This window comes from Giraffa tippelskirchi, chromosome 2, assembly GCF_054371585.1.
Source record: "Giraffa tippelskirchi isolate mGirTip1 chromosome 2, T2T-mGirTip1v1.2.pri, whole genome shotgun sequence".
Taxonomy (NCBI): domain Eukaryota; kingdom Metazoa; phylum Chordata; class Mammalia; order Artiodactyla; family Giraffidae; genus Giraffa; species Giraffa tippelskirchi.
Genome location: NC_137276.1, coordinates 44,469,686 through 44,487,322, shown reverse-complemented (window position 1 = coordinate 44,487,322; position 17,637 = coordinate 44,469,686). Strand labels below are relative to the sequence as shown.

The 17,637-nt window shown below is 34.9% G+C and overlaps 1 protein-coding gene across 14 annotated transcripts in view; it reads left to right on the top strand.

Annotated features, from left to right (window-relative positions):
* Positions 1-587: 587 nt before the first annotated feature.
* PCDH15 (protocadherin related 15) overlaps positions 588-17,637 on the top strand; it is a 797,082-nt gene continuing 780,032 nt past the window's right edge. For 10 of the 14 annotated variants that reach the window (XM_081573683.1, XM_081573682.1, XM_081573681.1 and 7 more), the window contains exon 1: positions 588-706. In XM_081573683.1, coding sequence (XP_081429809.1) covers positions 616-706 — 91 coding nt within the window. In that variant the 5' untranslated portion in view covers positions 588-615. The remainder of the gene's footprint in view (positions 707-17,637) is intronic. The other 4 variants (XM_081573685.1, XM_081573680.1, XM_081573677.1 and 1 more) reach the window with 1 other exon arrangement.

Sequence of the window (17,637 nt, the reverse complement as noted above, 5' to 3'; positions counted from 1 at the left end):
AATTAAAATGAAATTAATGCAAATACTTCCAAAGACAGATGTGGTAAAAACTGATGGCTTATTCTTAGTCTTATATGACATGGTTAAGTCAATCTCTTGTCACTCTACTAAAAATGAATTTCTGTTTTGATGATGGGTTTTTCTACATAATTCCATAAGACAAATGGCAATTGAAATTTTATGTAGGACACTAACAGCTTAACATCTTAAGTTATTGCAAAACTTACATTTTATAATTGAACTGTTTTATACCTAAGATAAATTCAGTGTCTTAAACTGATTGGCATTTGATTCACTCACGGGGTCTCAATTTTAAACATATTCTAATGTCTTCAGTATGTTAAAATCTCAACTTGCTTACAAAGTAAATAACAGAATAGATGTCTTTTCTTAGAGATTGCTCATCTGCAAACTCATGCAGATGAGTTCTAGTGCATTAAACAATTATGCTACTTTGATAATGGATAGTGTGGCACAGGTATTTAACTGTGAAGTCATTAAGGCTTTTCTGTGCTGTGACAGGTGTGTTTACCTATAACAGATTAATGAACTTGTCAAATATTTCTTTTTCCCTCTTTCTATTTCAGATCAGCCTTGGGTGGAATTTGACAGAAGATGTTCCAACAGTTTTCTCTCTGGAAATGGTTCGCTTCAGGGATTGTCCTTGGCTGTCTCTACACAGACTGCTTGGGCCAATATGATGACGGTAAGTGTGCTTTTACTCTGCCCTTTAGCGTGAGCCAGGATTTCTATGGAAAATGCAGCACACCATAGAAATTAATAATGCTAATTTGTAGTTCATTTTTAAAAGTTGGCGACTCCTTGCAATAATTTACTTTAATTAAAATAATCTTACAAAAGTAACATCTGATGCACTTTGTTTCTTAATAAGGATTGCAATATGGTAGAAAATCCAGTGTTCAGCCTCTATTTGAACACTTACATGTTCTCACTAAAATAATGCTTAACTGTTATAAACAACATGAAATTCTATTTGCTAACCATTAGACAAGCACAAACAGTAGCCTTGGATAAAATCAGGAATATGAAAAATACCAAAATTCCCTATGAAAAGAGATCTCTGAAGGGGTCAAAGGTGAATGCCATAAGTTATTTTAGTGTTAGCACTTAAATAGTGGGGGGTTTCATGCCCTCACTATTTTATTTGGAAAGAGTGGAAAAATGTAAAAGACTTGGCATTAGACTTTGAGTCATTCCTTAATAGTAAGTCAGTCACTTGATAAAGATACATTAGTCATCAAGCTCTGTGGAACCATTTAACATGTTATATCTGCAATGGCCCAAATGTGCCTGTCTTAGATATTTCAATATTGAAGGCATCTGTCTTTGAGTACTATTTAACGGGAATGTGGATCTCTCTATCTAACAGAAGAAAAATGGATAAATTTTCCCACCCTAGAAGTTCGCTATTCAAGAAAACTGTTTTGTTCTATTATTATTAATATGATAATTACTTTTACTAGTCATTTGTTGTTGTCTGTTACCTATTTGCTCTTAGAGACATCAAAGATTGTGAATTTTGTATGTTTTTTGTGGGCTTTGCTTGGCTAAATTAAATAATCGGATGATAGATCAATGAATTTGACTCTATCCCCCATACAGTGTTCAAATTGTATACATATTAAAGCATTCTCGGTCCTCCATAGTTAGAAAATCATGCCTCTCTAGGGATTTGCAGAATAATTCACAATATCAACTATTTTCATAAAGTTAACAGCCTAATCCCTTGGAAAGTTCAGCTAATTAGCACAGTGTTTACTTCAAGTACATCTGAATTTAATGTCCCTGTCATTGCCATTTATAAGGATTGTGAGTCTCCAGCCTAAGAACCAAGTTAAAAGTGTAGTGAGAAATAAATAATGTAATTGCTACTTTAAAGCAAAAATAAAAATCAATGGAACTTAAAAATGCATGACTTCAAAGTAAAATAATACATTTTAATTTATGCCCCAAGAATAGATGAGAAATCAGTGTGTTAATATTTCCTCATGACATAAGGCATTCTATTTTTATTCATATTTAGTGTTTACACTGAGATGGAAGGACTGTCATTGCTCATATTAGACTTTCACAAACCCTGTACTTTTTAGCAATGTAATTTAGGTTATTTGAGGAAATCATCCCTGGTTTAACCTGTAATGCTATAAATTAGCTTCTGTAATACATTCATTTCAGCTCTTGGTCTCTCTAAATGTGCTTGTATTGATAGCCTCCAAAATAAGATCATCAGGTCACCGCTGGCCATGAAGTAACTTTCTGAAGCAGAGTATAGGTTCACACTTGCCAAGTTACATTTCACAGTAAGGCTCCCCCATCACTGCACTCATGGAAAACCTTCCAGCCACAGTTAGAAAGCCTATTTTAGTTCTTTCCTCCTGGAGGTAAGTTGGTCAACACCTAGGAAGACTGAAAGGATCAGAACTGTGGCAAAGAAACAAAAATTTTGTAGTTTGTTTTTATAGAGGTTTCTCAACTTTATGTGCTTTTCAGCATCCCTTCAATACTTGCATCCTCTGATGGCCCCCCAGAAGTAACAACACATTCCTGTAGGTTGCCTACTTCTCTTTGGTCTCCCTCAGTAAGGGACTCTGGCATCACTTTTATTTTATTGTTCATGAAGATGGTTTTCACAGCTATTGTTTTGTTTTTTTTTTAAATCCCTATTAAAGTTTGAGCCCATATTATGTTGGAGAAGGCAATGGCAACCCACTCCAGTATTCTTGTCTGCAAAATCCCATGGACGGAGGAGCCTGGTGGGCTGCTGTCCATGGGGTCACACAGAGTCGGACACAACTGACGCGACGTAGCAGCAGCAGCAGCAGCGTGTTATACAGGAATGAAATCAGTAGTAAACAAAGCATGGCTAATGCACAAAATAACACAGCTGAAATACGTGATATGGATTTCTTGAGCCAGTTTTTCTTATCCAAATGCTTGAGGATGCAGGTATGGGTTAGACTGAAGGAAGATGTAGTGATAATCCTAATCATGACAGAAATGTGTGAAAAATAGTTTTAAGAGGTTTCCTGGTTGGATTTACTGGTTGGAGTAGCCCATTTGATAGTTGACACCTGACTTCTATACATAGTTAGGACCTAAGACAGAGAAATACGAAGGTGGAAAAATTTTAAATACCTTAAGGCTATTAGTATAGCAGTTTATATTTTTCTTATGTTAAAGAATAGAGTTCTCCTGGACTTTCAATTAAAAGGTTTCCTGTGTTTTTATTCTGTGTATTTCCTTACTTAGGCATATGGAAGTTGGAAGGAAAAAAATACTGTTTATTCAAGAAATATTTTATCATGAAATGGAATATTCTAGTATTACCCACATGTGTGAATTAGCTTCTAAGAAAAGTTTATTGCATAATAGTTATTTTCAATTTTTTTTTACTTAAGAAATTGGGCCAAATTTTGAGTCTTTCAATATTTTTCAAATTGTTGGGGTAAGTTTTTAGATTCAATAATAAAATTTGCAGATGACCTATTTGTAATGAACATTTCATTTGTTTGATAACTTAAGATTTAAGGAAGAATAAATACATAATTGAGATTGATAGTATTAAATTAAATTTTAAAAGTCAGAATTTAGGTAGCCAGTAGAATATTGGAAAACATAATTGATTTATAGTTTTAGTAGCTACTCTAGCCCAATGTGAAATATTAGGATTGATATTTTAGCTTACAGTTTAATTAATTATCAGTCCTGACAGTTTTATTGAAATGGGAACATGTTCTGTGATCCCAAACTGAGTATGGGGAGCCTGCACAGGAGATGCCATTGGAAGCAGAGGAGGCAGGGTTATCTGCTAAATTATGTATTATGTGGGATAAAAGATATTAAGACCATATTCCTTATTCTACCATATTATTCACAGTGAGGTATAAAAAAAAACAAGTTGTCCATGGGGTTTGTGTTTTTTATTTTGTTTTGATTTTGAATGAATTAGTGAATTATGAAAGGGAGGGAAAGAAGGGAAGGAAGGAAGGAAAATGGTATATAGTTAAGGAGTAAGTTTTATTTCATTTTTTTATTACTTTCTTTGCATTTTCAGATTCTCCATATTGACTAGATAATACTACCATGATCAGATAGGAAAAATATTTCTTTAAAAAGAACCATATATCATAACATTATAAATAACTTTGAATCAAAGTGTTAGAGTGTTAGAGGAGCTTTAAAAGAAAATATGTGCCAATGAGTGTGTGAGTGTGTATGTGAGAGAGTTAGAAAGAGATTCCCTAAGTGTGTGCAGAACACGAAAGTCAACATAAGTTTTGTTTTGTTTTTTTTTTTTAAGGAAAGGGTTCTCCCTGACTGCTCAGGCATTCAGCCTGGAAGCCAAAAATCTTCCATCCTGCCCTTGAACTATTATGTAACTTAGCATATATCTATAATGTGAATGAAGCCCTATATACTGTACAACCAGAGCAACTATCTGAAGAGATGCTGTGTACAGTCTCAAAAAGTCACATATTAATACTTCCTAAGGCTGTTTTCTTATTAAGAATAACTCTCTGAAACTCACTTTTATGCAGTTTAATATACTATCTGACATATCACTAGTATTCACTAAAATATTTTTATCTTTATTTCTATTGTTACTTCTAATTATGTATAAATATTTGTTTCTTTTTATATGTGTATATATATATATATAATCCCAGGGACGGGGGATCCCGGTGGGCCCCCGTCTATGGGGTCGCACAGAGTCGGACACGACTGAAGCGACTTAGCAGCAGCAGCATACATATATATATATATATATATATATATATTTAAATGAGTACTTTTTCTCCTGTGCAAACTTTATATATACTTTCCTTATATCTGTTCATATTTACTGAACACCTTTAAGACTTCCTTGGTGGCTCAGATGTTAAAGAACCTGTCTGCAATGCAGGACACCCGAATTTGATCCCTGGGTTGGGAAGATCCCCTGGAGAAGGGAATGGCAACTCACTCCAATATTCTTGCCTGGAAAATTCCATGGACAGAGGAGCCTGGCAGGCTACAGTCCATGGGGTTGTAAAGAGATGGACATGACTGAGCAACTGACACTTTCACTTCTTTGAAGACTTAACTTTGTTAAATTGCATTTTATTTTACTGTTATTATTTTGGCTGTATTGAGTCTTCATTGTTGCATGAACACTCTTCATTGTGGCTCACAGACTTACTCTGGTTGCAGAACATTGACTCTAGAGTGTGCAGGCTCAGTAGTTGCAGCACATGGGTTTAGTTGCCCCATGGTATGTGGGATCTCAGTTTTCTAACCAGGGATAGAACCCGCTTTACCTGAATTGAAAGGTGGATCCTTAACCACTGGACCAACTGGGAAGTCTCCATTTTATTTTTCAAAGTATTAATGACTATATTTTTTCCTTGGAGGGCTTATTAATTCAAATGAACCCTGCAATGAAAATTGAGGAACATTTCCAGGTGTATTGTTATGCTTGTTAGGTATCATTAATCTATGGAAAGTCAGTGATGAGATAGATATGTCATCATTAAAGGTATAGCCATGTTTAGATGTCTGAGACTAAAATCTTCTAAGATCTGACATTTAAGCCTGGAAACTTGATTTTTATCAAGTATATCTAGAGGTCAAAAAGTAGAGTGACAATGGTTTATACTAATACACTTAAAAGAGAATGATACAAATTACAATGCTAATAATAGCATTATAAGAAAATAAAACCACCCAAAGAGTTGAAACACTTATGTTTCTTAGAATGATGTTTCCCCTCTTTAGATGTCTTAAGAAGAAATGGCTACATAAACTTAACTCTTCTGCAAGAAGAATTAAAAAATCTTAATTGTTCATGTTTCTAGACTATTACAGACTATCGCATAGGGCACTGTTATAGCAATATCCTTGCCTTATGGACTGTACTGGTCTATTTGTGGGATACACATGATCCCTCTAGTGTTATTCTGGAAATGTTTGTAAAATTTCTTATTTTTTCAGTTTGCTATTTCAAAGTTTAGTTCAGGTCATCTTCCTCTTGTTAACATTATATTTCTCTGAACATCAATTCAGTCGCTCAGTCGTTTCTGACTCTGCAACCCCATGGACTGCAGCACTCCAGGGTTCCCTGTCCATCACCAACTCCAAGAGCCTACTCAAACTCATGTCTATCATATCAGTGATGTCATCCAACCACCTCATCCTCTGTTGTCCTCTTCTCCTCTCGCCTTCAATCTTTCCCAGCATCAGGGTCTTTTCCAATGAGTTGGCTCTTCGCATCAGGTGGCCAAAGTATTGGAGTTTCAGTTTCCAGTGAATATCAGGACTGATTTTATTTCTCTGAACATAGTACAATGCAATAGTTTCTTTTGAGTCTGTTTCAATTATAATTAAAGATGATTATTGGAGGCTATACCTAAGTAATTTTCAATGAACTTGATTGTCTCTGAAACATCTTTCATTTAAATATGATTTCTTAAGGCAGCACACATCGAGAGAAATTGAACAATACACATGCACACACTCATACATGATAGATAACACATTTTGAAACCACACATAGCATATATTTTATGCAAATTTTAATCTTAATATAATATAGTCCTATTTTCTTATCTACCACTTTCACTTTTTCCATCTTACAGAGTGTATTTTTATTCAGAGATGTTAAATTCAAGTTTTCAGAGTAACTTTGTTGTTTTTTCTACAGGCTGAGTTTTTAAATTCTGAATGTTTGTCATATTTTCTTGAAGCTTTATAAACTTTTGGATATATATATGCTGTCTAGATTATGTTATTACGGGATATTTAGAATAATATGCCAAGAAACAGCACTTTCAGTGCTTTGCTGTTGTTCAGTCGCTGAGTCATGTCTGACTCTTTTTGACCCTATGGACTGCAGTGCACCAGACTTCCTTGTCCTTCACCATCTCCTGGAACCTGTTCAAACTCATGTCCATTGAGTCAGTGATGCCATCCAACCATCTCATCCTCTGTCGTCCCCTTCTCCTCCTGCCTTCAATCTTTCCCAGCATCAGGGTCTTTTCCAATGAGTCGCCTCTTTGCATCAATTGGCCAAAGTATTGGAGCTTCAGCATCAGTCTTTCCAATAAATATTCAGGACTGATTTCCTTTAGAATTGACTGGTTTGATCTCCTTGCAGTCCAAGGATTCTCAAGAGTCTTCTCCAACACCACAGTTCAAAAACATCAATTCTTCGGCACTCAGCTTTCTTTATGGTCCAACTCTCACACCCGTATTTACTCCAGTAAAATTTTCTAAATTTCACTTCTAAATGTCTAAATTTCATTTCCAGATAAAAGCTTGACTACATCCTCTGCTTTAGTTTGTACCCACACTTGCAATGCTTATTTCCTCTTTTTTGAAGGTGAGCAATCTTGTAGCTCCTGTACCTCCAAATTGGATTTTATTTTAGGGCAGAGGTTTCAAAAGGCATATATCTTTTCTTGTTTCAGCAATGATTTCTCAGTAGGCAAGTTCAAAAATTTTAACTTTGTAACTTCTCTATACTCTGACCCTTTGGCTAGAAGGATTGCTTCAGTAGTTTCTCTGAGCACCAGCAATAGGCTCGGTTAAAGCCCATCTGTACATCCTGGGAGTCAGAGAGCTAAAGAGTCCAAAGAGTAAATACATAAGTAAACTCTGAGAAACATAAAAATAATTATTGTACTTTAGAAGACTTTCTCTGTGCTAATACATATACACATCCACACCCCAAAAATGTTATTTCCAAGGTAACTTAGAATAGCTAAGTGCTGATATTTCAGATACTTTAATTTGTCCTGTTGAGAAAGGGAAAGAAGTAGGTCTAATTCACTATAAAAGTAATACAATACAATTAACGATCACCAGTAAGGTAAGATGGTTCCCTCTCTGGTCCTAACCACCTTAAAAATATGAACCCATTGAAACATAAAATACTCACATCCTAATTGTGTGAGAAGGTAGAATCCATTTTAACTGTTCTTAATAAAAATCAAAATTGAGCAAAAGTGTAATCATAATCTTACTTGGCTCTGATACAACTCATAATAGAGTCGCTTTTCTTAGTTGGATCTTTTCCCATCAAATCTCTGTACTTGTTACCACGACTTCTGCACCAATGCCCTTAAGCTCTGCAATTTGGGTTTTCTCACGTCTCTACTGAAACTGTACTCTCTAAAGTCTCCAATGACTACTTTCTTGGACAAATCCTATAATTTTGTAGCATTTCAGCAAACAACATTATTGATCTACTTTTCTTGCAACTTTCTTTTCCTCGGTGATTTTTCAAACTGACTTTTCCTGATCGTCTATATATCAGACATGATCTCCCTGGTGAATATTCTACCTTTCTCTAGTCCGTGATTTTGAAATTGCCCCACTTTTGTTTGTATTTCCATAGTCATATTTTATAATGAGCCAGTTTGAATATTTTCTAACAATTATAAAGGTCCTCTCCTTGATCATGTTCTGCTTTCTCTAAATTCCCTTTCACAGTACTTTCAAATTATTACATGTCCACTGTACATTTTCTCTAGTCCACATTTTCACTTCTCTATAGAACATTTATTTAGTTTGCATTTTATTCAATATCAACTCCATGAAAGATATTAGGGAAACAAAAATGAGGCAGTTATTTCATTCAAGTATAATAATGAGGTATATAGTTAATAATATGTTTTATATAATAATCGGTGCATGTGTTTTGGAAGAATACAAATTCAAAATCTGCTGAAGATTTTGGGGTGAAGTAGTCAGAAAATATTTGCAGGATAAATTTTTATTTTTCAAGGTAAAGAATTGGAAATTTTGGAAAACCTGAAGAATCCTGAATACTGGTGCTCTGATTTAAGATGTATACATCTTAGAATTGAGGATTGTATATGCTGTTTTATGACCTTGTTCAGAGAAGATTTTGCTCAATTCTAATTATACCTTGAAACCAAATTGCTCATTACTCCTTGATGTTGTTACTAATGATATTAAGTGAGGAGAGATTGATTAAAGGGTGCAAACATTTAGTTATAAGATGGATAAGTTTGGTGAATCTAATGTACAACATGGTGACTATAGTTAATAATACTGTAGTATTATACACTGGAAACTTGCTAATAGAATAGATTTTAAGTATTCTTACCACACTAAAATAAAAAGGAACTATGTGAGGTGATGGTTGTGTTAGGTTATGTTAATTAATTTGGTTCTTGTAATCATTCATTTTACAGTGTATCAGTATCAAGCCATATATTGTGCACCTTAAATACATACAATTTTGTTTGTCAATTGCACCTCAAGGAAACTGGTATAATTAATATCCATCTTCCCCTTTATATTAAGTCAAATAATGTTTGTTTCTATGTTTAGATTATAAATTTCTGAACACAGAAAGTCTCATTTACTTTTTGCTTCCCTCAATACCTGGCAGAATGACCCAGTTAGTGATTATTTAAATTAGTATGCCTTCCTTAAAGAAAAATAGAACTGAGAGATGAAGTGTCTTTTAATAATATAGGAACGAGTAAGTAACCTTTAGGATAGTAGCTGGAGTTCAAATAGTAATTCAAAGACACATTTAGTGAGGATTTGATTTATATGACACTGCTCAATATTGACACAGGAACCAAAGCAGTCAATAATTATCTCTGCTATGGAGATATTATGGAGATAGCTTCCTTTTTTAGGATTCTATAGGAAAACAGAGATTAGGTAAATTATATAATTTTTTTAGAGACTTGGTTTTTATCCCTCGAGAGTGCATCATTTAGAAAAGTCTTTGTATAAAACTCAAAGTGAATCTATCCTTTCTTTAGTGTGTTTTCTGTCTTTTTCTGATTATTAGCAGCTGTTCTGGGCATTTTGTTCATAATGTTGGTGGATCACACTGCGCCAATTGTTTCTGACATCAGCCTCTTAGTTCCAGATACCAATCTTCCCTGCTCTTATAAGATCCTATACTACCCCTCAGGGCTACTCAATCAGCCTGCTCAGTGATGACTGTTCAGCTACTCTGAGTTTATTAAGTGGCTTTATTGAATAGTTGGAATACTTATGACAGTTGTTCAGGCTTCTTAGATCATGTATGAAAAGGACAATGCTAACTCAGTCATCAATATTTTATGTGGTTATATCCAGAATTTGGCCACAGTTGGTCTGTTGAATGCATAGAATGCAATTCTGCTGGTATCCTCATAGAGGAAAAGCTCCAGCATTTTAATGTAACATGAATAATACATTATATTGATTTTTTAATTCATTTGTTCTTCAGGTATAGCAAGCATATGTAATGTCTACTGTGCACATATAAATTTTCTAACAATTATAGCTAATATTTATTATGATTTCTATGTGACAAACAGTTTACACATAATACACACTCTACTCACACTGTATTGATATATTTATATTTGATACATATGATGTATTCTCATGTGTAATGCACATGCTATACCATTACATTTCAGTTATAGAAGCTTGTATAGTTTTACACAAATACTTTTAAGTTACTACTAGATGTCAAGCCTTGTTCTACGAACTGAAGATATGCGTGTACTTAGTCGTTTAGATGTCCAACTCTTTGTGACCCCATGAACTAGAGCCTGCCAGACTCCTCTGCCCATGGGATTTTCCAGGCCAGAATACTGGAGTGGGTTGCCATCCTCTCCTCAAAAGGATCTTCCCAACCCAGGGATCAAACCCCCATCTCCTGCAGCTCCTGCATTGCAGGCAGATTCTTTACCACTGAGCCCCCAAGGAAGCCCTGATATAGCAAACAGCAAAATAGACCAAAAATTTCTTATTTTTGTGAGGTTTGCTTGATGTTGGAGGGAGACAGAAAATAATCCAACCACTAAGAAAATTATGTAGTATATTAGTATACGAAAGAGGTTATGTCAAAAAAGTTAAACAGGGAAAGGCATACTTTGGGGAACATATCAGGATGGGGAACATATCAGGATGGGGAACAGATGTAAACCCATGGCTGATTCATGTCAATGGATGGCAAAAACCACTACAATATTGTAAAGCAATTAGTATCCAACTAAAATAAATAAATTAATTTTTTTTAAAAAAAGGAAAATGTGGGAAGAACTTACTAAGAAGTACCCTTGGTGTAAATTTCAGAGAGGATTATGGGAAAATTATGGAGATTCCTAGAAGAGCATTGAAGACAGAGATCACAATGAGTGAAAGGGAATTGAGATGGGGACATGCCATTCTGTTTGTACAACACAATTGCAAGCAAACTGTGGTGGGTGAAATGTGGGGCAGAGTGAGGAAAAGGGGAAAGAGATAAGATCAGAGAGCTGGCATGGGTGAAGGCAGATTGCCCAGGTCTTGCAGGCAGTGGAGGGCATTGTCTTTTTCTCTCAGTGAGATGGAAAGCTACTGGAGTGTTTCAAGCAGAGGAGTGAAATGATTTCACACAAGTTTTAACAAAATTTCTCTGACCTTGGTATTGAGAATCATCAGTTAAGATCAAGGTGACCAGTGAGAAATGTATTAATGATATTCCAGGCAGAAAATAAAGATAGTTTAGACCCGGTTTTCATGACAGAGGTGGTAAAAATGGTTGACTGTCAATGCATTTTTGAGGTACATTAATAGAGTTTGCTGGTGTGTTGGATATAGGGAAAACAAAAAAGATAGCATTTAAGTATATTTGATATTAGTATACTTGGTCTAAGCATCAGGAGAGTCTGAATGATCAATGTGGTCAACGATCATCAAAGGAACAAATGTGACTAGAAATGAACCATAAACATAGTGATCATATAGTCCAGGAAGATGAGAAAGAATCAAAAAGGACATTAAAATGTGGAGATAATTAATGAGAGGAAAACTAGAAGAGAGTGGTTTACTAAAAGTCATAGGAAGAAGACATTTAAAGGAGAAAGTGATCAGCTGTGTCAAGTCTGATCAAGTAAGATGAAATGTGAGAACTGAATATTAAATTAGCAGCATGCCACTCATTTGTGGCATTGATAGGGGTGGTTTGAGGTAATATTGAGAATGAAAATCTGCAGTGGTTTTGAGAGAGAGTGGAGGAAGAGGAAATGCAGGATATTTGAAGATATAAAAAGGTTTTTTTTTTCTTTTTTCCTTTCCTTGTTTTTTTTAATCTTTCTTTTCTTTTTAATATGGTGGTAGTACTAATAGGCAAAGAAGAGTAAGCTTAAGAATACACACCCCACCTCAAGTCCTAGTGATGTGAGGATATAATAAAGCAACCACCATCCCGGTGAGGCACTGAGAGAGCTACAGAAAAATAGCGTCTTCTGGGAATAGCCAGATTTCTGGTAGGGCAAGAAGAAAGGAATGTTCAGCAAAATATTTAATATGTCTCATGTTCAGTAAAACACCATAAGATAAATTCTATTGTTGTTCCCATTTTCCAGATGAGGAAACTGAAGCTTTAAAGATATCAAGCTATCTCACTTAAAGTCACACAGCTTCTATATCTACAAGTCATAATCGTAGCTTAGGTAGTCTGGCTTTTACAGCCTGAGTATAAAGTGCTACAGTAGTCATGAAAGCATAATAATATGAACACTAATTCATGGAACCTTAAGAGAATGATGGAAATTATTATCAATTTCTACTATATGTTCTTTTATTCGATATATATTTATTAGCATATGCCAGTTTTGTGCTACATTTGGGGTTGAAAATATGAATGAGATACACTTCTTGACCTCATGTATGTTAATGCCTACATTATATGAAACATCAGCAAAAGGGATTACAAGTATGAATCAGTATACTGTATATAGATTGTGAGAGGCTGAAGTTAAAAAGATAACATTTATACTGCCTGCCTAGAGGTGTGCTACAGTCTGTATCAGATGTAGTTAGTGGAAGAAAGACTTATAGGATGAGACACTTTTGAGCTACATGGAAAATGGATAAGGAGCTACTTTAGATTTAAATCTGATACATATAAATTCATATGTGCAGTCAAAGCAAATGGAAACATGAGAGGATTAATGATTAAGCATTGATATGTGGGATATGAAAGATCATCTATGGCACAGTAGTTAAAGCCTAAGCTTTGGAATCAAATAGACTTGTTCAAATCCTGGCAAAATCAATATGTGATTTTTGATAAATTATATAATCTCTCTACGAATTAGCTCTCCATCTGTTAAATAGGATAACAGCAACTCTGATTTGACTGCTGTTAGGATTAACTGATGGTATGTATGTAAGTTGTTTAGCATGTTTTCTAGCATATAGAAAATGATAAAAATATATTTTGGGTATATTATAATAAGTACTACTATTTTCAAATTAAATAGACAAGATAGACAATGTTACATTGTCATTAATCAATATTTCTTTTGGTTTCTTTTATCTGAAAACATTTACACAAACTCACAGGCCACACATACAATCACACACTATATTAAATTGACAACTTCTTAGAACAATCACTATGCTTTCTACATACTTATTTTTGCCTACTACAATTCTTTGAATGATTTTCAGCCCATCTATCCTGTGAAATTTTCAGTTGCATTTATTAAAGTGTCAGGCATAGAATTTATACTATTTCAATTTTTTAATAATTTTATTTATTTATTCATTTATTTTTGGTTGTGCTGGGTCTTCATTGCTGCACAAGGGCTTTCTCTAGTTGCAGCGGGCAAGGACTTATCTTCATTGCAGTGCACAGGGATTCTCATTGAAGTGGCCTCTCCTGTTGTAGAGAAGGGCTCTGGGGAGTGAGGTTTCAGTAACTGCAGCTCGTGGGCTCAGTAGTTGTGGCTCCTGGAATCTAGAGCACAGGCTCAGTAGTTGTGGTACACTAACTTAGCTGCTTCACAGCATGTGGGATCTTCAGGATCAGGGATCCTAATACATGATTCTGCATTGGTAGGTGGATTCTTTACCACTGAGCAACTAGGGAAGCCTCACATTTTCCATTTTTTTTTTCTATCTTTTATTTACCTCCTTCAAATTTTTCTCAATTTTTGTTGTTTCATTTTTTATAAGGAAGCGTCCTTTAGCTCCTTATTTATCTTTCTTCACTCATATCTGAATACTTCTCAATTACTTTATTCTTCTCATTTTTTAAATATGCTTCACTCAACTCTGTCTTTCATTCTAATTGTACCTCTCTCCTGTTTCTTTGTCTAGTATTCTCTCTGTCTCAACTTTTGCTATCTTTCTGCCTCACTTAAGCTGATTTAAGTTCTAGAAAGCACAGTAAGCATTTCCTTGGCTACAGGTACTTCATATTTCTAACTGCTAGGTCTACTTTTAGAAAATAATATTAACTGGACTTTTAGCCTCTCTGGTTACAGACCAAAGGGAAAAAAAAATTCCCAGCATGTATTTTCATTCTCATAATATAAAAATTACCAGGATGCACACACATATTTTAAAACCTCTAAAGCTTCTGTCTATTATCTGATGAGGAACACTTTAAAGGAGACACCATCCAATTTCCTTCCCAGTGATACTGAACTTGGGAAAAAATTCAATTTATGCTCTAAATTTCCAAGATTTAAATTGAAACTAAGATCTTTGTCAAATATAATTTATTAAATATTAATTTCATGGGCATTCACTTGACAATACGAAGTGAAATATATTCCCAGGAAAAGAAAACTAGAATGAATATTGTCCAATGAATTACTGACACTGGACCCAAGCCAGTGTAGGCAATGTGTGTTTATTACTGAGAGCTCCCTGGATCCATTAAACCCAATAGTCCTTTTCTCCAGCCCATTTAAATGTGTTTTTTGAAAGCAGGTCCCCAAAAATGTGACATTTGAAAGCATTTGTAATGTGTTTTAGTTTTTTGTTGTTCAGTCACTCAGTTGTGTCCGAGTCTTTGCAACCGACTCTTTGCAGCACACCAGGCTTCCCTGTCCTTCAGCATCTCCCAGAGTTTGCCTGAGTTCACGTTCATTGCATCAGTGATGCTGTCCACCCATCTCATCCTCTGACACCCTCTTCTCCTTCTGTCCTTGATCTTTCCCAGCATCAGGGACTTTTCCAATAAGTTACCTGTTTGAATCAGATGACCAAAATACTGGAGTTTCAGCATCAGTCTTTCCAGTGACTATTAAGTATTGATTTCCTTTAAGATTGATTTGTTTGATCTCCTTGCTGTCCAAGGGACTTTCAGGAGTCTTCGTTTGATACATAAAACTAACTGTTTCATTCCATAGCATGAACCAAAATTACACAGAGGCTAATTTATTGGGTTGGCCAAAAAGTACGTTTGAGTTTTTTGTAACATCTTAACGAAATCTGAATGAACTTTTTGGGCAACCCAAAACAGTAAGAAAATCAGCTTCTATTTACCAGGAAAAAAAATTTCAATGCAATGTCCATGCTAAAGTTAAAAGTTAGATTATGCCAATATCCTTACAAAGGAACTCTGTAATTCTAGATTTTTTACTAACCCTTTCTCATTATTGGAGAAGATTAATTGTAGTAACAACTTGTCAATAACGGAATTGCTAATACGAATAATTAGAAACTTATGAGAAAGCCCTTTGCAAACAGATGAGATTCAATCACATTCCCCCAGAGATATGTCAACTAGTAGTACTTCTTCTTGACCTTGAACAAACACATTGTGATATGAAATGCTGCAATTTAAGATTGCTGATGTGTTTTTCTAGAGTAAACAAATAATAGTTATTTTTTATCAATGCTTAGAATATAAAAGATAATACATTTTGAAAATAACTGAATCTCATTCAGAATTATATGGTTTTGTGATTATTATACCCATATTTCAAATGGAATTTCTTTTTTGGATCTACACCAAACTGCAAATATATATTGCTCCAGCAAAGAACACAAGTATGTATTCTAAAAAATGCTATATACTTTCTTTAAAGATGTATAGGAGCAAGTAGATTTCAAAAGTATGTACAAAGGCAAAATAATATTCTAACCTCAGAGAATCTCAAAATAAATTCTCTTCTCATAACACTTATGTATGCTAAGTTTGGCAGCATATGTACTTGAATATGTTGTACTAATCAATTGAATTATACTAAGTATACTAATCAATTGAATTCTATTGTAAAATTGCACTAGAAAAAAAAATAAAATATCCTCACTGGGACTTCTAAAATGCATTTTTTAAGTATTTTGTGAACATTCTTTCAGATTTGAGATTCAAAATCATTTTGAACAGGTTTAATATAAAGAGTTATTTGAAGAGATGCTTCTAAAATAAATGAAAAAATGTATGTCAGAATAGGTTTATCAAATTTTATCACCTCATTCTCATTCTCCACATTGGAAAGTTACAACAGACACTTATAAAAAACACAACAACAACAAAAAAACTTGGGTCAAAGTCACTTTAGTAAAACTAATGTGTGCTCAGTCTCTCAGTCCTGTCCAACTTTTTATAACCCTTTGGACTGGAGTCCACCAGGCTCCTCTGTCCACAGGATTTTTTCGAGCAAGAATGCTGGAGTGGGTTGCCATTTCTTTCTCCAGGTGATCTTCCTGACCTAGGGATCAAATCTGTATCTCTTGTGCCTCCTGTATTGCAGGCATATTCTTTACCTGCTGAGCCATGGGAGAAGCACCAGTAAAGACTAATATTTTTATATAAAATGCATTAGGGACATTTATTTTCTTTGGATTTTGCTGTAAAATGTAAAGCAATAAGAGCAATGTAAAATGAACTGCCACTTCTAAACTGACCCCTTATAGTTATTCTGGTTTATAATTTAATTGTAATTGCTTTAATCAGTCAGAGACACTGATTTTTCTATAAATCACTGTACCTCTGCTAGTGAATTAATTTTTCTATAATTCTATAATGGATATCTGTAATGCATATGTAATATATCTGAGGTACTAATTGCTTTAGTCATTATTCATTCATCCATTTATTTACTCAATGCACTTTTATAGGGTCTCTACTCTATGCCAGGGACTATGAACAATGTTGAGGCAAGGGGATTATTCCAAATGGAGGGAGCAGATGAAGTCTCCATGATGAGAAGTGCATATCAAGCATGATCAAGAGTCTTCATGAAGGCCAGTGTAAATCAAATGCTAATGAAACTGAGGAGGTGTGTAGGGAACAAGGTTTACTGGCATGGATGATAATTTTACTCATAATTATAAGTGAATCCATTGGAGTCCTAAAAGTAGAGACAAGAGAAGGAGAAACTTGTGATGATATGATCCCATTTATTCTAAAACAAATACTAGCTATAGTGAGAGTGGATTTATGTAAGGACTGATAGAGAAAGATAACATTATAGACAAGATAAATACCTAAGGCATAGTACAAGCAAGTGGAGAAGGCAATGGCACCCACTCCAGTCCTCTTGCCTGGAAAATCCCATGGACGGAGGAGCCTGGTAGGCTGTAGTCCATAGGATTGCTGAGAGTCGGACATGACTGAGCAACTTCACTTTCCCTTTTCACTTTCATGCATTGGAGAAGGAAATGGCAACCCACTCTAGTATTCTTGCCTGGAGAATCCCAAGGACAGGGGAGCCTGGTGGGCTGCCATCTATGGGGTCGCACAGTGGGACACAACTGAAGTGACTTAGCAGCACCAGCAGCAGCAGCAGCAGTACAAGCAAGAGGTAATGGTAGTTTAAGTGAGGGGTAGTTAGAAAATGAAATTGGATCTAGAGACTAGTGGAAAGA